The sequence below is a fragment of the Callorhinchus milii genome, unplaced genomic scaffold (genome assembly GCF_018977255.1).
Source record: "Callorhinchus milii isolate IMCB2004 unplaced genomic scaffold, IMCB_Cmil_1.0 Scaffold5, whole genome shotgun sequence".
NCBI classification, from domain to species: Eukaryota; Metazoa; Chordata; class Chondrichthyes; order Chimaeriformes; family Callorhinchidae; genus Callorhinchus; species Callorhinchus milii.
The window spans coordinates 55,828,430-55,851,320 of NW_024704746.1; the positions used below are offsets into that span (position 1 = coordinate 55,828,430).

General features: G+C 42.6%; 1 protein-coding gene across 1 annotated transcript in view; it reads right to left on the bottom strand.

Annotated features, from left to right (window-relative positions):
- Window positions 1-18,424: 18,424 nt before the first annotated feature.
- The window catches only part of lrrk2 (leucine-rich repeat kinase 2), a 93,832-nt gene continuing 89,365 nt past the window's right edge, over window positions 18,425-22,891 (bottom strand). Inside the window, exons 49-52 of the mRNA XM_007909988.2 lie at window positions 22,578-22,762; window positions 21,410-21,490; window positions 20,980-21,103; window positions 18,425-19,511 (exon numbers count right to left, since the gene is read on the bottom strand). Coding sequence (XP_007908179.2) covers window positions 20,982-21,103; window positions 21,410-21,490; window positions 22,578-22,762 — 388 coding nt within the window. The 3' untranslated portion in view covers window positions 18,425-19,511; window positions 20,980-20,981. The remainder of the gene's footprint in view (window positions 19,512-20,979; window positions 21,104-21,409; window positions 21,491-22,577; window positions 22,763-22,891) is intronic.

Below are 22,891 nucleotides of genomic sequence, written 5' to 3' on the forward strand. Positions count from 1 at the left end.
TTCTCAGGTACTGAATGAGTACTTTGCATCTGTCTTCACAAAAGAGGATGCTGCCAATGTTGCAGTAAAGGAGGAGGGGGTAGAGAAATTTGATAGGATATAAACAAATAGAGAGGTAATTAAAAGGTTAGCAGCCCTCAAAGTAGAAAAATCACCCAGCCTGATGGGATACATCTTAGATTGCTGAGGAAAGTTAGGGTGGAAATAGTGGAGGCTCTGGCCACAATCTTTCAATCCTCCGTGGATATGGGAATGGTGCCAGAGGACTGGAGGGTTGTAAATGTCACACCGCTGTACAAAAATGGGGAGATGGATAAATCTTTTAGCCTAATGTCAGTTGTGGGGAAACTTCTGGGACAAAATTAATTTTCATTTGGAAAAACATAAGTTCATTAATAACAGTCAACACAGAATTTTTAAAAACAAATCATGTCTGACAAACTTAATTGAGTTCTTTGATGAAATAATGGAGAAGATTGATGAAGGTAGTGCAGTTGATGTAGTGTATATGGACTTTCAGAAGGTGTTGGATAAGGTGCCACATAACAGACTAGTTATCAAAAGTGAAGCTCATGTTAGCAAAATTGAAGCCTCTGGGATAAAAGGGACAGTGGCAGCATGTATACGAAATTGGCTGGGAGACAGAAAGCAGAGAGTAGTGGTGAACGGTTGTTTTTTAGACTGGAGGGAAGTGTGCAGTGCTGTCCCCCAAGGATCGGTATTAGATTCAATGCTCTTTTTGATATACATAAGTGACTTGGTCTTGGGTATAGAAAGCAACATTTTAAAGTTTGCAGATGACACAAAACTTGGGAACGTAGTAAACAGTAAGTAGGATAGTGGCAGACTGCAGGAGGACATAGAAAGGCTGCTGAAATGGGCAGACATGTGACGCATTTTGGGAGGTAGAATGAGGAGAGACAATATACAATAAATGGTACAGTTTTAAAGCGGATAATAATAATCCTTGCATTTGATATAGCACTTTTCACATCTTCTAGATGTCTCAAAACACTTCACAGAATATGCTGTAAAGTGAATTGACCGTATATTTGTGGGTGAAACGTGGCAGCCAATTGCGCACAGCAGTGTCCCACAAACAGTAGTGGATTGAAAATGACCAAGTTATTATTGTTTTGTTTTTGGAGGGATTCAGGAGCAGAGAGACCTGTGGGGTTCCCAAACACAGGACTTTGAAGGTGGCAGGACAGAGCTATTAAGATTGCATAGAGTACAAAAGCAAAGAAGGTCTACTAAACCTTTATAAATCACCGGTTAGGCCACAGCTGGTGTATTGTGTTCAATTCTGGGCACCGCACTTGAGGAAGGATATCAAGGCCTTGGAGAGGGTGAAGAAGAGAATTACCAGAATGGTACCAGGGATGAGAGAATTTAGTTATTAGTTATGTAGAGGGAATGGATAAGCTTGCATTGTCCTTAGGACAGAGACAGTTAAGCGGATATTTAATAAAGGTGTTCAAAATTATGAAGGGCTTTTGATAGAATAGACATATTATTTAATAACATGGAAATTGTTTCTATTGCTGTCATGCCAGAGGTTGAATACAAGTTCACTTTTGAATCCAAAGGTATTTCCTTTTTATCTGCCATAAATTGTATATATGTTTGATTTCATATTGATAACTATAGATTTGCATAACATAAATGAGTACTTGAAAGAGAAGGGAACAATAACAATTTGCATTTATATATAGCACCCATCACGTTGCAGTCTTGTGTATCCTTGTATGTTGGAAACCGTAAAAACACGCATGTCGAGCATAAGCGGGGTCTCCTTGAAGCTGAATCATGGAAAGGGTTGATACATGTAATTGTATGCAAATGTCGATCATTCAGCCACTACGCCCCGAAACTCTGCATGTGAAAGAGAGGGTGGGGGGTGAGAGAATATTGAGAGGGAGGGAGTGTGTGAGAGAGGGGAGGAGAGGTGAGAGAAATTGAGAGAGGAGGAGATGGAGTGTGAGAGGGAAGAGAGAGTGTGAGAGGGTAATTGAGAGAGAGAGTGCATGTGTGAGAGAATAATAATAATAATAATCCTTGCATTTGATATAGCGCGTTTCACGTCGGGAGGACGTCCCAAAGCGCTTCACAGAACACACTGTAAAGTGAATTGACTATATACTTGTGGGCAAACGCGGCAGCCAATTGCGCACAGCAATGTCCCACAAACAGTCATAGATTGAAAATGACCAATTTATTATAGTTTTTGGTTTTGGAGGGATTATTATTAGGCTCTGTGTGGAGTAAGGAAACTTGCCCAAGGTTTCGCCCTCTGCCTGGAATTGAACTCAGGTCTCTCACTTGCAAAGCGAGTGCTCTAACCACTGAGCTACAGGACTCCACAGAAGGAGAGAGAGTGCATGTGTGAGAGAAGGAGAGGGAGTGTGTGTGAGAGAGGGGGGCTAGAGAGAGAGTGAAGGAGAGAGAGCATGGGGGGAGAGAGAGAGAGCAAAAAGAGAGGAAAATTGAGGGCAGTGTTTCGTGGTTCACTGTCAGGACAGATGATCGGAGCCTCCCTTGGCCAACACTTGGGGGACCAAGAACAAACACCAAGTGATGTGCAGTTTCCCCTCAGAAAACTCCCTCTTTCCCCAGTGAGAAACTCCTCACATCCGTCATTCCACCTCACTCCCCAACCTAACTCTGCGACCTCCCGATCTGGCCATTCCCCTTGCAGACCAAACACCAGCTTGCTTCATGTAACCCCATCCCATCTGCCCCACCCATTTTGCCCCTATTCTCTGGAACTCCATTCCTGGAACTCCGGCTCACTCCCTCCCCCTTCTCAATGCACATCAAGACCTAACTCTTTGACCGTATTTTCGGTCATCTTTTCTCCTCCCCAGTCCACCTCCCTCAGCTCCCAACCCCAGCTCAGGTGCTGACAGTATAAAGATGTCCTTCCAACATGAAAAAGGTGCTGTGTCAATGTTCTTATGTTTCCTGGAAGGAAAACACCAAATATTGCTTACGCGGCCCGCGGACCTTTCTCAAATAGGGGATCTGGCCCGCGGCAGCCAAAAGGTTGGACCACCCTGCTCTACATGAACATGTTCTTCCTAAACTCCCCGTTAGACCCACATACTTCAATGCTAGGAGTGTACTTGTCAGAGCTATCCTTCGGATGAGACATTAAACGGAAGTCCCGTCTACCCGTCTAGGTGGACGTTAAAGATCCCATGGCACTATTCTCCTGGCGTCCTGGCCAACAATCCCCCAAATAAAATTGATTATTCACTGTGTGGCTATTTGTGGGACATTGCTGTGTGTAAATTAACTGCTGTGTTTATTCACAAAATACAGTCACACCACTTTTCAGTGTATCCTGGAACTCTGAGACAGCTTGACATTGATATATTGTCATCTTGACAGTGACATAGACACCTTGATATAGGGTTCTTAATCAAATGCAAGGATCATTATCATATTTATGCTTCTCTTTTTGGATTCACGAACAAATGAAGAGAGTCTATCAACAGCCACCTTAAAGAATCCTTTCATAATTTTAAGTACTTCTACTAGATCTCTCTACTACAGAGGGAAGCTCCAACCTATCCAATCTTTCTTGATAGTTAAATTCACTCTTTCCTGGTAACATCCTTGTAAATCTATTCTGCACTTTGAAACATCCTTGGTGAGTTGTTCTTGATCATAGAATGTTCTCTTGTTCTTGTTATTTTCATTCTTGTTCTTTTGAGAATATAATACCATTGCTAAGCTTTGCTAGCATGAAACATATGTTTGTAATCACTTTAATATGGATTGATGAATTCTTGTTAACTGACTATTATGTTGTTGTACTGCTATGTATTTTGCCTATAATGGAAAATCACTGAACATTTGTACTGCTATACCTTAAAGTGGAATTTTGTTTGCTACTGACTTGTGTAACTTTTGTAATCTTAGTAGAAATTAATAGTGTCTGTCTTTTTTTTATCTAATATGCTTGCTCTGCTTGTTATAGTAATGAGGAAGAAGGAATGTGCGAACAGCTTCCTTATCTGTATTGTCTGTCTGTCAGACATCAAGTCCTGGATGAGAGCTAACTTTCTACAGTTGAACGTCAGCAAGACCGAGGCTCTTCTGATTGGCTCGCGCCAGCGTCTCCGCACCTCAGCCACTGGCAACATCAACCTCCATGGCTGCACACTCCACCTCACCAAGCCAGTCAGGAACCTAGGCGTCTTGTTCGACCCTCAACTGTCCTTTCTCCCCCACATTCAAGCCATGACCCGCTCTGCCTTCCCTCACCTCCGTAACATTGCCCAACTCCGCCACTTCCTCATCCCGCCAAAATCCTCATACATGACTTCATTACAACCAGGCTTGACTATGCTAATGCCTTGCTTGTCGGCCTTCCTAACACTTCCCTCCACAGGCTGCAGATCATCCAGAACTCTGCAGCTCATGTCCTCTCCCACACAAGGCTCCGTGAGCCCAATACACCCACCCTCGCCCAGCTCCTCTGGCTCCCCATCCCTCAGAGGATCGAGTTCAAAATTCTTGTCTTCACATTCAAGGCCCTCCATGGTCTTGCCCCCTCTCCGTCCTGTTAACCCCTTATCAACCTGTCCGCTCCCTCCGCTGAGCAGGCTCCAGCCTGCTCCATGTCCCCTCTGGCCCACCCCACCATCGGCCATTGGGCTTTCAGCCTCTCTGCCCCCACCCTCTGGAACTTCATCTCACACTCCCTTCGCCTCGCCCCCTCCCTTACCTCCTTCAAGGCATGCCTCAAAATCCCACTCTAGGACCATACCTATGGCCACCCTTCTACCCCCTCCTTCCTAATCCCAACCACACACACACACCCCCTCCCCCATTCAGGTCCTAATTCCTGACTGTTCAGCGACTTGGCATGTTCTACTGACGTGAAAGGCGCTTTATAAAGCAATTTGGTATTGTATATTGTAAAGTGGATTGACTGCATTTTGTGGGTGAAATGTAGCAGCCAATTAATTGCGCATAGCAGTGCCTCACAAATAGTATCGGATTAAATCACCAATTTTTTTTTGACAGATTATTACCTCAATCTGCCAACTGACTACCAACCAGATGCCTACTTACTTCTAGGTAAACGGAGGCCTATTAGAATAAGGAAACTTGCCTAAGGTTTCATCCCACCCGGAATCGAACCCGGGTCCTCTCAAAGTGTAAGGAATTCAAATTCAGAATGAGGATTTTGAAGTTAATTTGCTGGAGGTAAGGGAAACAGTGGAATGGTATGTCTTCAATTAATTTGTCAGAACTCCCAAATTAAGAAAGGACTTCTATTTTTGTAGCGTTTTATCCTGCCAAACTCTCTCAAAGTTAACCGTAACAATTTGGCAAGTCATCAAATTTAATGACTGTTTTGTTTTGGGTTAACCAAATAATCTGGTGGATCTCCCAGGTAGCTGGAGAAACTCACTTGATTTTTTAAGTGCATCATGGGATCTTTAATGTTTATGTGAATAAAGGCAGCCACAACCTCTGCTAAATGTCCAATGCAAAAGTCAGTGTTTGCAATAATATAGGACTCTCCCAAATTTTGTTACTGGATTTTCAACTTCCAATTCCTGAAATGTGGCTTCAATTCATAAAACAGTTTACATTTTATAGATAGTAATTCCAACTTCCAAACTATTTATAATAAAGTTAATTAAGTATTTATGTGTGAATCCAAGATGCCAGCATTCAACAACAATAACAAGATTACATTTGTATAGCGTCTTTCACGTCGGGAGGACGTCCCAAAACGTGGACAGTGTACAGCCTTTCAGACCCAAGCTGGGGTCAGGGGGGAGAAGGAGGGGAGGGGAAGGGGGGTGACCAATGGCATGGTCGAAGAGGAGGGTTTTGAGGCGGGACTTGAAGGAGACTAAGGAGTTTGTGCATTACAACTACTCAGAGGTTGAAATGGGTGGTTAAAAGATATTTAAATTGTGTTTTATAATTGTTTTTATATCCCTTCCGGCCAAAATAAGGAACCACAGATTTAGTCACAAACACTAAATCAAACAAAACAAATAATGATAGGCTTGACAGGTACGAGAAGTATTGCCAGAGGTTGTTTAGAGATAGCAGATGTCAGGCCACCAATGAACATATTTCTGCAGTTATCTTGACAAGCAAATTGTTTTCTCTTTCACAAGGATATCAGATTTAAATAAAGATTCATATGGAGAACACAAAATGCGTCATGTATTCTGCAGAAAGCTTGCTGCATGCGCTCTGAGATGCTGCATTGCATGAAGAGCCTATACAAATGTAAGTTGTTATTGTTGTAGATGCTGGATGCCAGGCAAAGAAGGGGAGAGAAGAGGGGTAGAGGCTTTTCTTTGTTATAGCAAGAGCCAAGGAAGGGAGTCAGGGCAGATCTTATTCCTACCTACATGTGTCTGACTGCTCCATGAAATGAGTGTTAAATATCAGTCAATTTTTTTGATTATTGCACTGCACATGCAAGGATAGAGTGAGATTTGCTCCAAGATACATTCTCTGTGCTATTGGCTGAAATAAGGTACTTTACTCCACAAATGGCCTGAGGAGGCAGGAGAACAATAAAAACATGAACTGGAAAGGACTCTGAGCTTCTCAATGTGCTACATGATTGTTTCTTTACCTAATGCACTATGGGGCCCAAAGCAGGCAACTCTCTCTTCATTTATGCTGGGAGCAGGTTGAAGACTCTTATGAATTAAAAAAATACCTTTTGAAAATAACCTAGTAAATGATAGCCAGCACAGCTTCAGAAGGTCAAAATTTCAGACTGATAGCATAATAGACACTTTTCAGAGGTAACATCCTGAATTCATAAGATGAACAAAGTCATAAGATGTACCATCATGTTACTGTTAATCTAATATGTGGATATTAATAATTGGTTAAAGTGAAGGAACCAGAGGTTAACTGTAAGGAGAGGTTAGCTGAATGATGGAAGGTATTGAGTGGGGAACCTCAGGGATCCGTTTTGAGTCTCAACAACAATAACTTACATTTATTATAGCACCCTTCACGAGGAGTTGTGTCTTAGAGTCTTCAACCAGCATAAATGAATGATCTATACTCAGAGCATGGAAGATGAATGGGTAAATTACATAAATCTAAGTCTGCTGGCTCTTTGAAATAACAATCCATTGGATTCAATTTACATGTCTTTTTCCCTTGGTGTCAGATTTTGTCATTGTACTGTTGTCATTATCATCCAGTGGGTCAAATACTCTGAATTTGTGTGTGAATGAACAACCAAATTGAAGAGCGAGTTGCCTGCTTTTGGCCCCATAGTGCATTATAATAATAATAATAATAATAATAATAATAATAATAATAATAATAAAGTTAAGTAATATACTTAACTCCACACCCTAATTAATTTGTAAAATCAAACAAAATTTTTAGTATCCAAAATTGAAAAGTATATGGTACACTATATTTATTGGTAACAAATCTTTCCTGATTCCGTTTATCTCTAAACAGGTTTGAATATTATTTATACCAGCACAAACTCTTCCTCCTATTCATCATCATTTTTCTAAGGGAATTTCCAAATCAAAATTCGTGGTATGAATGATTCATTTCCAATGCAAATTTGCTTCACAAATCATGCAGAATAATTTCTTGGTGCACTTCACAATATTTACAATGCTTAATCACTTACAATTTATTTTCAATTATACTTAACTCTACACCCTAATTAATTTGTAAAATCAAACAAAATTTTTAGTATCCAAAATTGAAAAGTATATGGTACACTATATTTATTGGTAACAAATCTTTCCTGATTCCGGTTATCTCTAAACAGGTTTGAATATTATTTATACCAGCACAAACTCTTCCTCCTATTCATCATCATTTTTCTAAGGGAATTTCCAAATCAAAATGCGTGGTATGAATGATTCATTTCCAATGCAAATTTGCTTGACAGCTATTTTAATAGCTTTAAGGAAGTATAAGGAACTCTTTCGAGTTCCTTATACTTTTACGTCAATACATTTGGATTTTTAGCCTCATAGATTATTTTTCTGATCAGGCAGGTGTCTGACACATGCACAAATCCAAGACCATGCTTAAGAGTATCCAAACTAGGTTGAGATATCCATATCAAAATTATATTTGTTTTGCATATTTCATGTTGGGAGCATACATGAAATTTCTCTGTATCTGGAATGGTCACTCTCGGGTGTGTGGGAGGAGACACACGTACACACACACACAACCTACTTACCTAATTCCGAAGGGATAGCATGGATAGGCAAGAGCCAAGGCTTGCAGTCTCCAGAGTGTATGTTGGGGATACTCTGGAGTTTAACTGCTTAGCAATAGCTTGCATTGGTGGGCACTGTGTGGCAAACCTCCAAATGCTTGTACAACAAGCTCAAACAATGCTCTACGTTTTGCTTTGGCTTGCAGGGTTAACAGGATTTGAGTAAAAGAATCCCTTCTCCACAGACTGCCCTCCCAAGCGCTGCTGATGAGAGAGGCTTGCTGGTCTGTCTCAACATCGTCTTGGAGTATTGTCAACAGCTCAGGTAATGGGCTACCAAGACTGCTACAGAGGACTGACCCGATTCCGACATTTGATTGGCAAGTACGTAATCTGAAGGTAACTCATCTCCAAGAAAGATAATCACTAATTGCTCATCCAAGGCAACATTCTGATATTGTATTTATCAAAATCTGAAAGTAAACATTTTCATAGTTACGTAGGAATATATAGGATTGGAAAAGACTCATCTCTAACTTAATGCAACTTTAACTGGGAAAGTTAAAAAAGTAGAGGTTACTCTATCCCTCATACATCTTATTTGATCACCAATTATCTTTGAGTAATTAAAAACAATGATAACTTAACAGATATAAAAATAAAATTTGTATGGATAGTCAATGAAACAAAGCTTCCCCATCGGCATTCAAAAAATATTATGAATGGCAAGGAGGAATTTTGCCCACAAATATACAGTCAATTCACTTTACAGTATATTCTGTGAAGAGCTTTGAGACAGCAACAACAAATTACATTTGTACAGTGCCTTTCACATCAGGAGGATGTCCCAAGGCGCTGGAAAATCTGGGATCCACAGATCAGGAGGGGCGGAGGGCTGGGAGGGGAGGGGTAAGAGGGTCACGGTACGATGAAAGCACGGTTGAAGAGGAGGATTTTGAGATGGGTCTTGAAGGAGGCAAGGGCGGTTGGAGTGGGGGCAGAGAGGCTGAAATCCACCCGCCATTGGTAAAGCGGGCAAGGAGGGAAAGATGGAATAGGCCGGACCCTGCGAAGTGGAAGGAGTGGACAGGTTGGTAGGGGACATCTAGAAGACGTCCAGGAGATGTCTTGAAGACATGATAATGCGCTATACCAAATGCAACGATTATTATATTACAATGAGGGTTTGATCACATGCTACTTCAGGACTATATTTTAACACATTAAGTCTTCTGGTATGTTTGTCAGTTAGACCATATCATAAGGAGCAGGATCATAACTGTGAGTGGGGCTTGGAACTTTCCCTGCCTTGCTTCAAAGTAGCAATGGGTCAGACCCTTGTCCCTCTTGTGATATCTGCTTATTTTGAAACAGTTTGTCCTCCAGCCCCCACACTGTCACATCTGGCAATGTGACATCCTTCAATAATCCAATAATAGCTGAACTCAATGCTTTATTTATTTATTTTGACTCTCATTGCAATACACAGTAAAATCTATCATTTTTCTAATAACATGGGGTAGTATTCTGAACTCAGATAAGCATGTGTTCACAGACCCTTTGCTGAAAATTAAGGGAGTTGTGTAATGATCCACGTTGAACAAGGGAGAACGGACTGAGTTTAACAGCAAAAACACTGCAGCATACCCCCAGTGGAGGGCCAACACAGACGTTAAGTTCAGTGGAGGGCCAACACAGACGTTAAGTTTTAAATCCCGACATAGACCTTTAACACACAACCTGCTGACCCAGAAGCAAATTTGTTATCAACTGAGCAAGGCTGACACACCGAGAGCAAAACAGATTTTTTTTCAAAAGACTTACATTTCTTTGAGCGCTATGAATAGTGATTTTATGCATCCAGTGAACCATAAAAAAACAACAGAGGCATAAAACCTTAAAGATTACTGCTGTTGTAGCTGTTACTGATGTCACAGAAGCAGATAAGGAAAATAAATGAATAGTGTAATAGCGCACTTTTTTTCCAAAAGTGGTTCTTTTGAATGACGCAGATAAATTCAGACAATAAACATATTTGAATTGTACCTTATCAACCTAATGTACCCTTTGAGGATATGACATTGTATAAACTGTGGAAAGAGACATAATGTTTTAAATTTAAACTTCAAAAAAGTCAAAGTACAGCAAGATCAATTCCTTTACAAACAATGCCAGTGGGTATCATCAAGTGTACAAAATGGATATGGATTGGTAACCTCTCCTCCCTCATCCACCTTAGTGGGACCCCACTCGCATGGTTTGAGTTCTACTTAACAAATCGCCAACAATACATCTCGGCAAATGGTTTTTCGTCCTGCTCCTGCCCGGTCACCTGAAAGTAAGCCAAGGCTCCATTCTTGGTCCCCTTCGTTTCCTCAAAGGACAGAATTCAAAATCCTTGTCCTCACTTTCAAAGCCCTCCACAGCCTTACCTCCTCCTACATCTCTGACCTGCTGACCCCCTATCAACCTGTCCATTCCCTCCACTCAACGGGCTCTGGCCTGCTCCAGGTCTACTCCTCGACCAGCCTTACCATCAGCAACCGGGCTTTCAATCTCTCTGCCCCCACTCTTTGAAACTCCATACACAATCCCTTCGCCTTGCTTCCTCTCTTGTCTCCTTCAAGGCATGACTCAAGACCCTCCTTTTTGCCTTCAGCCGCCCTCCTACCTCCTCTGCACACCCCCACCCATACTCGGGTTCTCGGCCCTGACTGTTCAGTGCCTTTGGACGTCCCCCCAACGTGAAAGGCGCTTTACAGATGTAATTTTGTTATTGTTGTATCTATATGCTCCCTTGCAGCGATGTCATCCGCAGACTTGGGGTAAACTTCCAACTGTATGCGGGTGACATACAAATCTACTTTGTCTCTTCCAGTTGCGACTCCCAGTCCACTAATGTGTTGCCAGCTTGTTTGACGGACCTCAACGCCTGGATGAGCGCAAATTTCCTGCAGCTGAATGTCAGCAAGACAGAACTATGCCTCTTTGGCTCCCATCAACGGCTTCTCTCCTGCAAGTATGAACTTCATGGGCTCTTCCTCAGACGCTCTGAACCTGTGTGCAATTTAGGAGTCAGGTTCAATCCCCAGCTTTCCTTTCTACCCCTTAACCGTTCCCTGATCAGGACTGCTTATTTTCACCTCCGCCACATTGCCCACCTCCGTCCATACCTCATAACCAAAACAGCCAAAACCCTTATCCACACCTTTGTCACTTCCTGGCTGGAGTATTCCAATGCCCTCCTCACTGGCATACACAAAATTCAATTAATCCCAAACTCTGCTGCCCGGATACTCACCCATACAAAACTCTGTACCCCATCACACCAGTCCTTGCCAGGCGCCTTTGGCTCCCAATTGCCAAATGGATTGATTTCAAGCTCCTCTCACTCGTTTTCAAATCCCTTCATGCCCTCACACCTCCCAACCTATCCGATCTGCTTACTCCCTACTCCACCACCCGCTGCCTCCACTCAGCTGTCTCCGGCCTCCTGTTTTTCCATGGTCGCCTTCACTCCACCATCATTGGCCATGCCTTCAGCCACCACGACCCAAAACTCTGGAATTCTTTCCCTCAAACCCTTGGCCTTGCTCCCCACCTTCAAACCCCACCTAAAGAGCTATGGTCACCTCCCCCTCCCTCTTTACTTGGCTTGTTGTCAGACTCCACCACTGTGAAGAGCTCCGGGACAATACCCGGCATTAAAGGCACTAAATACATGCAAATTGTTATCATTGTTGTAGTTAAAGAGAAAGAAAGAGGGCAATAGTCTGTGATGATATCTAAATGGCGTGTGAGCTGCATGAACTGGTGTTGTTGATTGTCCCCTCTCCCCATGACAACCCACGCCAGCGGGCTAACCATGCCTCGCTGACCTCCCCCCCACACCCCTGCCGTTTGCTCTTAGTCTTAGCGTGTGTACTTTGGCTGCCGCCACCAACCCAAGCTGCTTCCCCAAAATACTACCACCCCATCCTCTATCTTCCAATACTCTCACTCGGTCCTCCTCTCCCACCGCCCTCCCCGACTCCTATCCCAGCTCAACCTCCCTCCCTCTGCTCCAGCCTGCGAATCCTCCGTCGAGCTGGGAGTCGCCTCTGGCTGTCTAACAGCAGCCATTGCCCTATCCCCTACTCTCGCCTCAAGGCTCACAGATCAACCTCTCCTCCCTGATCCACATGCCTACCCTCCCTATCATTCCTCCCCCTCCCTCCCCTCACCCTCTAATTTCCGCCACCAACTGTCCCCTCCGCATCAGTCTACAAAATGTCCATTTCCTCTCCAAAACACTCACCATCCAAGACCTCATCATCGATGAAAACATCAATATTCATGCCCTCACTGAAACTTGGATCATTCCAACTGACACCTTCCCCCAATAGAGACCACACCACCTGGCTGCACCTTCCATCATACCCCACCTAACCTCTGTGGTGGCGGTGTGGCACTCGTCTCCCGATCCCTACTCGTCCTATCCCCGTACTCCTCTTGAACCTTCCCCTCCTTTGAGCACCTTATCATTTATCACCCTTCCAACCTTTCCTCAAAATTCTCATCGCAAGCCCACCCTCAAGCCCTCCACCATCTTCATGCCTGACATCTCCACCCTCCTATCTTTCCTCTCCCTCCAAAAGCCTCCTCGTCCGAGGCAATTTCAAACTTCTTCACCCTGTCCTGCTCTACTTCTGCTGACTTTCCCTCCCTATCTCCTCCCTCAATCTCTCACTCCACATCCACCACCCACGTCCACAGTCATCCCCCCGACCTGGTGATCACTCGGGGCCTCACAGTCTTGGACCTCACCATCATCGACAAAGCGATCTCGGGCCATCACTTCATCTCCCTTAGCTCCTCAATTTCTTTCCCCACCGCCATCCAACCCATCTCCATCTCCTACCGCCCCTGGAAAAAAATCACCCCCCCCCCTCAGCTGCATTGGAGTCATCTGAACTCCTTCCCCTCTTTGCATCCTCCCGGTAACTCTTCTCCACAGCGTCCTCTCCGCCACTCTCGATTCCCTAGCTCCCCTCTCCTCCCAAACCATCTCCTATTCACGTAAGTCAACTTGGTACACCAGCCACATCCACTCCCTAAAGCACAGGTACATGCCGCTGAGCACACTTGACTTAAATCAAACCTTAAGGTCCATTGGTAGATCTGGCTGGACCATATAAAATCCTATCTCTCTCCTTACCTCCTAGCTCCACCTCCTTGCTCCTCTACTCACTGACCATAAATCTCTCCCTGTCCTTTGGTACTATTCCCACCCCGTTAAAAAATGCCGTCATCACTCCTGTCCTTGAAAAATCCTCCCTAGACCGTTCTCTACTCCCAAACTACTGCCCCATCTCCAGCCTCCCTTTCCTCTCCAAGGTCCAGAAACGAGTTGTTGCTTCTCAGCTTCGCTTCTTCCTCTCCTGCCATTCCCTTCTCAAACCTCTCCAATCGGGTTTCCGTGCCACCCACAGCACTGGTCAAGGTGACAAATGACATCCTGTCCATCTGCAACCAGGGCTCCCTCTGCCTCTTCATCCTCCACTCTGCTGCTTTCGACAGCGTCGACCACTCCATCCTCATCCAGCTCCTCTCCTCTCATCTCAACCTTCACAACTCTGTCCTTGACTGGTTCAGATCATACCTCTCACACCACCTCCACTTCATCTCCACAAATGGCTTCTCCTCTAGCCCCCGCACCGTCTCTTGCGGTGTTCCTCAGGGCACTGTCCTTGGTCCCCTCCTCTTCAATATCTATATGCTCCCTCTTGGTGACATCATCCGCAGACAATGGGGTCAACTTCGACACGTATGTGGATGACACCCAACTCTATCTCTCTGCCTCCACCCTTGACCCCAGGACCATTGCTGCGCTGAAAGAATGTCTATTGACATCAAGTCCTGGATGAGAGCTAACTTTCTTCAGTTGAATGTCAACAAGTCCTGAGGCTCTCCTGATTGGCTCCCATCAGTGCCTCCTCACCTCAGGCGCTGACAGCATCACCATCCAAGGTTGCACACTCCACCTTGCTAAGCCAGTCCAGAACCTTGGGGTCTTGTCTGAACCTCAACTATCCTTTCTACCCCACCTCTGCACCATGACCAGCTCTGCCTTTCCCCAACTCCGCAACGTCGCTCGGCTCCAACACCGTCTCATACCGCAGGACAACGAAACCTTCATACATTCCTTCATTACATTGAGGCTCAACTATGCAAATTCACTGTTTGTCGGCTTCCCAACTCTTCCCTCCACAGGCTGCAGATCATCCAGAACTCTGCAGCCCGTGTCCTCTCCCGCACTAGGCTCCGCGACCCTATCACCCCCATCCTCGCCTGACTCCACTGGCTTCCCATCACACAGAGGATACAGTTCAAGATGACTGGTACTCACCTTCAAAGCCCTCCACGGTCTTGCTCCCCCCTATCTCTGTGACCTCCTAACCCCCTACCATCCTACTCACACCCTCCATTCAGTGGGCTCTAGCCTGTTTCACATCGCCTGTCTCGCTCGCCCCATTCTGCCCCCACCCTTTGGAACTCCATCCCGCAGTCCCTCCGCCTTGCCCCCTCCCTTGCCACCTTCAAGACCCATCTCAAGGCTCTCCTCGTCAACTGTGCTTTTGATCTCCCTGCTTCCCCCCCTTCCCTCCACCCTCCACAACCTCCAGCTTGGGTCCGTAACTCTGGTAACGTCCTCCCAACAAGAAAGGCGCTATACAAATGTAATTTTGTTGTCGTTTCCTTCATGTGTGATAAACCAAATCTAAGATAACCAGAAACGTGTGTCAGTCTGGCACGGTGGTAGAACTCTCGCCTCTGACTCAGAAAGTTGTGGGTTCAAGCCCCATGTCAGAAATTGGAATCACATAATCTAAGCTGACACTCCAATGCTGTCGGAGGTGCATTGTCAGCAGTGCCGTCCTTCGGATGAGACGTCTCATCTGCCTGTACAGGTGGATGTTAAACATCCCATGGAACTATTTGAAAAGAAAAGGGAGTTTCTCCCAGTGTCCTGGCTGACAATCCCCCAAATAAAATTGGTCACTCACTCCATGGCTCTTTGTGGCACATTGCAGGGTACAATTGGCTGCCGCGTTTCGCCCACAAAATATACAGTCACTCCACTTTACAGTATATCCTGTGAAACAGTTTGAGTCATCTCAATGACATAATAAGGCGCTATATCAAATGTAACTCTTTTCAAAGCTGAAAATATCTAACCTCAGAATACTGGATGGAGTTAAAACCAAATTATTTCTCAATTAATCCAGTATCTATTTATTCATTTTGATTTATTGTAAATAAAAAGTTGATATTTCGAGTAAACTAGTGAATCAGTGGATGTGGTCTATTTGGTCTTCCAGAAGGCATTCGATAACGTGCCGCAGAAAAGGTTAGTCCAAAAGATAAGGGCCCATGGAATTAGGGGAGCATATTAACGTGGATTAGGGAATGGTTAATGGGTAGGAAACAAAAAGTAGGGATAAACGGGTCCTTTTCAGATTGGCAGGATGTGACTAGTGGAGTGCCACAAGGATCAGTCCTTGGACCTCAGCTATTTACCATCTACATCAACGATCTAGATGAGGACATCGAAGTTAATATATCTAAATTCACGGATGACACAAAACTAGGAGGAAGTGTCAACACAGAGGATGACATTAAAAAAATGCAGCGAGACATAGATAGGTTAGGTGATTGGGCAGGTAAGTGGCAGATGAAGTATAATGTAGGGAAGTGCAAAGTCATCCACCTAGGTCGCAAAAACAGTGGAGTGGGTTATTTTTTAGAAGGCGAGAGATTGGAATGTGTTAGCGTCCAGAGGGACTTGGGTGTCCTTGTACACCAATCACAGAAAGTTAGTCTGCAGGTGCAGCAGCAATTAGGAAGGCGAATGGTATGTTATCATTCATTATGAAAGGATTAGAGTATAAGAGTAGGGAAGGTTTGCTGCAACTGTATAGGGCCCTGGTGAGACCACACCTGGAATACTGTGTGCAGTTTTGGTCTCCTTATTTAAGGATGTACTTGCCTTGGAGGGGGTGCAGCGTAGATTTATTAGGTTAGTATACCAGGAATAAATGGGATGAGTTACGAGGAATAGGCCGACCATTTTGGGCCTATATTCTCTAGAATATAGAAGAATTAGAGGGGAACTTATAGAAACCTATAAGATCAGCGAAGGGCATGATAGATAGTGGGAGATTCTTTCCCCTAGTTGGAGAAACTAAAACTAGGGGTCACAACCTAAAAATCAGAGGCCAGCCCTTTTGCACTGAGTTGAGGAAGAACGTCTTCACTCAAAGGGTGGTGAATATATGGAACTCACAACCCCAAAGGGCTGTTGACGCTCAGTCCTTGAACATATTCAAGACTGAGATAGATAGATTTCTTATTGCAAAAGGGATTAAGGGATATGGGGATAAGGCAGGGTCAGGTTATTAGCTGGAGTTAAATTAGAAGATCAGCCATGATTGAATGGCGGGGCAGGCTCGAAGGGCCAAATGGCTCCTGCTCCAACATGTCATGTTATGTTGCAAATATTTTAAAATTTTTAAATATATTTATAGAAAATAAGTCAGTGCTGTGGACTGCTTTATTCCTCAGTAAAACATCAAACTGAAAACACAGCAAAAGTGCTCTATTTTAACATATAAAAATGATTAACTGAATAATTCACAAAGACCACTCAAGCAGCATTAATATGCCAGGAAGGTACTATAGTATTCCATTTTCAGTGCCAAATTTTGTGGCGCTTTACAGACCAAATTAGCTCCAAATGGCCATTAGACATGGATCAATTTTACTTGGAGCTGGCAGGGAGAAAAGATAACTTCAATCCAATACACTAGTCTGGGTTTGAAACCAGGTTCCAAATAAAAGAGCCTCACTGAATCACCCAGTTTCCCATGCAGGGTGTTTTACAATTAAAGATGAAAACATCATGAGAAAAACCACCCTCATTGCAGTATTGCACTATGATTACTGGCATCCATATCCTTGTCTGACCTGAATTACCAGATCTCAGCTGCATCAACAGTTGAACCATAACAATTGACCTTTTTAAATGCAAAAGGTAATAACTGGAACATGTTGTCAGGAATGGTGGTGGAGGCCAGGAGATGAGACTCATTTAAAAAGCAGCCTGATGCAATGATGAGGGGATGGCAGAGTTGGTGCTCTAGAGGAATGATATCTGATGGGTTCTTCATCCAAACCGATCTTGTAAAATTCGATTGTTGCTTCTGAATCCTGTCCAAATACCTGTTACACCAAAGACCTGTCCAGGCTCACACACACAAAATACTCACTTGGGTAAGATCTACAATTGTGCATGACATGCTCTTTAGTTCCCATATGTCCATTCTTTCAAACACATTTCAGCCAGAGCAGAAACACAGCTTACTGCTCTTTTTTTTTTGAAGATGGCCCTTCAGTCATTGGTCAGTAGTCAGCTTGATCTCAATTTTCCAGAACTCTGCAAGTATGTGACTTGTCACCAAATGTGGAGAAGCTATAGACTCCAGCAGCGTGAGTCACACTGGAGCCTCACTTCTGTTATCACTGTGCAATGTAAATAATGCAGGTGGAAATCCCAATGAACTTGCTTCCTTTAGGTTCATTTCAAGCTCCCATTCTCAAACTGTCCCTTCAATATCAGCTAAACCCTCATCCATGAATTCATTATACCTATGCTCGACTACGCCAACTCCCTGCTTGACGACCTTCCCAACTCTTCCCTCCACAAGCTGCAGATCATCCAGAACTCTGCAGCCCATGCTTTCTCCCACACCAGGCTCTGTGACCCTATCACCCCCACCTTCACTCCACTCCACTAATTCTCTATCCCCCAGAGGATAAAGTTCAAAATCCTCGTCCTCACCTTCAAGGCCCTCCATGGCCTTGCTCCTTCCTACCCTGTGATCTGCTAACCCCATATCATCCAATCTGCTCCCTCCGGCTTGCTCCATGTCCCCCACCTGGCCCATCTCACCATTAGTGGTTGGGCCTTCAGCCTCTCTGTCACCATCCTTTGGAACTTTATCCCACATTCCCTTCACCTCACTCCCTCCCTTGCCTCTTTCAAAGCACGTCTCAAGACCTTCCTCTTTGACCGTGCACCCCACCCCCCCCCCCCCCCCCCCCCCACTACTCTCTCTGACTCTAACACCCTTGCTCAGGTCCAAATCCCTGATTATCCAGTGCCCCGGGATGTCCTCCCAACATGAAGGGCGCTATACAAATGTCATTTTGTGTTGTATTGTAAATACCAAATGAAAGTAATGTGGAGCAGGTAGAATAAACCTGGCTTCTTGCTGCACTTCATTATACTACTAATAGTATAAACACAAAACAGATTTGCATGAATGATCTCTATTCCCAAACAATACAGCACTTTAGATCAAAATTATTTCTGAATACATTTCTAGCTTGTAAGCTCTCAACAGGTTCAATAGTCCTATATTAACCCTGTTCCAATTAAAACAATATGGATACAAGAATCAAAGTTCCCTCATAAATAATAGGCAGAAGATAATAAAAGGCTCCTCTGAACATACCCTCAGCATTCCTCTTGTTATTGATTGAGCAAAATGGTGTAGAATAATTTTCTTAACATTATGTTTGTTTGGTCACTGTTGACTTCCAACAGTCTGCTTCAATGTTTCGAACTGATGCTGCCAAGAAGGCAGAGCTAAAGAATGAACTACAGTGTGAACTTGACTGCAGATCACTGACTTCAACTCCATCACAAGAGAAAAATATTCCAAATAACTGCAGGAGCAACCTTCCATTTCAGAAACATTAATTATATATATATACTGTTCACGTACTGTTTCAGTACATTTTCAGCGCCTGGCGACATGAAAGGCGCTTTACAAATGTAACTTTGTATTGCATTGTACAATGCAGTATATAGTTTGGGGCATGACATGTGCAAGCGACTGCCACAAAGGGTGATAATGGACCTTGGTTTTCTTTCATCTAGCAATTCTTATGTTCTTAGTTAATAATGTGGATATGCAAGTTAAAATTTGCTAGTTATAGTTCAATAATTAGTATATTTCAACTTTACACTTCATCACCATAAAAGTGATTTTGCATGAAATAATAACACATGTGCATTATTTAACATCAGACTTCAAGAGGATATTATATTGTTTTGATTAAAAAAAACTTGTACATAATAGTGGTAAATATAATACGAGTATCTAAATATTCTGCTCATGTATCACTTTGATCTCCAAAATCCAAAAAAGACTATAAAATGCAAATTTTATAAAAGATTGTTCTCAAGACACATTATGAACATCTGTAAAAGGAAACATAAAAATAAAAAGAACAAGTTAGTTCAGATCATTAAAACAATTAAGATTTTTCCTTCAATTTATTAAAAAAAGCTTCATGAGAAATATTTCAAATTCATTCTCATGCAGGTAAATATATTCACGAATATAGCACTTGAACATCTCCTTTACAGAACAATACAATAAAGCTTTTCACATTGGAAGGATGCTCTAAAGCTTTAACAATCCTTGTCTTGGCACCTGCTGTTTCAAATTATTGGACTGAAATTTCACTCGTCATTATGTGTAAATGCCAGATATATGGGGATATGCCACCATCAAAGCCTCTACATGTAACATCAATCAGAATTTCAACCCAGCTGGTTTTTTTTGGTCAGCCAGTTATCTTATAATTTTCAGATGAAGACCAACTTTAAGAATTTTTCACAATTCTCTAATTTTAAGACTAACTGGTCTTATAAATTAACACTAAGTGGAAACTGGGGCGTCATGTGTATAATAGCCTACACTGAAAATTAAATCTAATATCCAAATATATTTATCCTCCGAGAGGGGGAGGTAAGCGGCGTCTCCTTGGAACTGAACTGGATCCAAGGTGACATGTTTGGTAGCAGAATGTCGGAATCAAGCCAGTCCTCTGTGATGGTCTCGGTAGTCCAGTTCCTGAAACAGACGCAGCCTCAGTATTCCACGGCAACGCACAGCACCGCCAGCCTGGTTCATCGGCAGAACAACAACAACCATTCATTGAGGTTTCCATACATCCCACCTACACATGGAAATTCCAGAGATAGATCGTTGGAATGGAACCGCACTCTCTCCCTGGAGGAACACATCCTGCTTACCTAATGCCAGGAAGTATTATGTGCAGGTTGGCAAGAGCTGAGGCTTGTGGACCCCGGAGTGTGCATTGGGGTACTGCTGGATTCTAACCAGTTAAAACCGCAGTGGGCAGGGAATCATCCTGCTTAGCTTCTGTTAAACCTGCAAGTCAAACCCATAACAGGGAAGGCGATACTAGCTGGACAAGCAGTGGAAAGCTTGCTAGTGATATTAATGGAAAGCTAAACGGTTTTAGCTGGTTAAACTCCAGCAGTACCCCAATGCACACTCTGGGGTCCCCAAGCCTTGGCTCTTGCCAACCTGTGCCTAATACTAGCCAGATTTAGGTAATCTATGGAGAAAGTGTGCATTATATTCCAACAATCTCTCTGGAATATGCATATGTAGGTGGGATGCATGGAATTCCCAGTTTGGTTTCGATATTCTTAACCATGGTAATGGGTCTGACACCTGGCTGAGTCCCAAAAAATACATACAATAAAATTGGTGCTACTGAACAGTATATGTCATATTGAAAAGCAGAAAACATTCTCCGTTTACCAATTTTGCATTTAACATTGTAGATTATCACCATACCTAAACAAACACACAATAAGTCAAGACAGCTTCATCAAATATTGCCAAACATACCATTATTCCAACAAACCAGTTCGCATTTTTTCAGTAATTTCTCTTCTCATGTCAGTGTGCTTCTTCAAATTTTGAATATCGTAAGGAAGATTTATATCCCAAACAAACAGGTGTGCCTGTAATTCTGAAATATGCAAGTTGTTAAAGATCAAGTAATAAATATAGTATTTTTAGACAGTATTAGTTTATTGCTAATGTCCTAATCAGTTTTATCCACAAATAAATATCATGGGTTCAGTGCAATATTTTAAATATTTGTCNTTTTTTAATACTTAATAATAAACTTATTCAAGATAACTATGGAATATATTAACTTTATAATACAATTATGTCAAGAAGTCAATAAGTAATTATATTAATTGATCAATTCATTATCAGTTCATGAGTTCTCTCCAATTTTCCTTATAAAGTATTTTTAAAAATATCTTACCACTTTGCCATTTGTTGCTTTCGTGACAATCCTTACAAATATTTCCCAGGATTAGCATTACTGTATATGGATTTCCCTTTTCTACAAATAAATAATTAGAATAAATCAATGAAATATGTCTATTCAGAGATGAACTCATGAACAAAAATGCACAAAGAATGTCATTACTTTGCAACATCAGTTTATAACCATGCTGAAGATCTTGGATTAATTGTACTCTTTTGGTAGTGTGCAGACCGCTGGGCAGACCTATGCCCTATGCTTTCTGTTCTACTTCCTTTTATAAAGTTTATGGAATAAATGGAAACAGTTTCTAAAAAATCTGTTAAAAAAAAGTGGACTATTTCATTCAATAATCTTTGCAGTAGATATAGCGTCATTCACATCGGGAGGACATCTCAAAGCACTTCAGAGGTAACAACTTGTTCCAGTTATTACCTTTAGCATTTAAAAAGGTCAATTGTTATGTTTCAACTGTTGATGCAGCTGAGATCTGGTAATTCAGGTCAGACAAGGATATGGATGCCAGTAATCATAGTGCAATACTGCACTACTATTTGTGGGACACTGCTGTGCGCAATTGGCTGCCGGGTTTTCGTCCACAAAATATACAGTCAATTCATTTTGCAGTATATTCTATGAAGCACTTTGAGACATCTTGAGGACGTGATAAGGGACAATATTGAATGCAAAGTTTGTAATAAGGAGATTATCAGAGCGTAGAACTGACAATGTAGTTATCCACAAAAAAGGAGAAAGGCAGCAAGAACACCCAAATTCAGCATAAAAACTTTGGAAGTCTGGAAAAGACCTTTACAATTCTTTGCCTAAGTTCAGGAACATCCTAGGAAAATAAATCTTAAAAACATAGCAGTAGAGTCTCAGTAGTCATAAATAACCTTTCAGTATTTATAGCAGTGTTCTTTCATCTTAGAATCAACTTAACTCACAACATGTTCTGGTTAAAATGATTACATTTTAAAGTTTTATAATTACCAGCTCATGTATCCGCCACATGTGATTGAAAGTATTTCACCACGGTTAACTAGGTAATGAAACTTAACAAAACCATTTCGGGTTTCTCAATACATCACATAACCGGCTGACCCAAAAAATCTCCAAATAATTTCCTACATATCTGCCATGTTCCTCACTCTCAAATTCTTACCAATTTGCGCAGCTACCATACACCTGATAGAGTCACATAGTTTAGGAATCACTCGAATTGGTTGCTGAGTCGAAAGGTCTAACAATATGATATGCCCCCCTCCTGTCCCAATCCAAAGAGCAGTATTCTTTTGAAGGTAAAGTGCTTTTACTCTTGCAGAATAAGTGTCCAGGTTCTTGTCATTTCTAAAAATAAAGATGATAAAACATCATTAAGTGTTTCTTTTACACATTGTATGACCTGCATTAAATCAGTAACACAGAACACAAATGTAAGCTAATTATTAAGAAAATTAGAGGTTAGAAAAACAACTT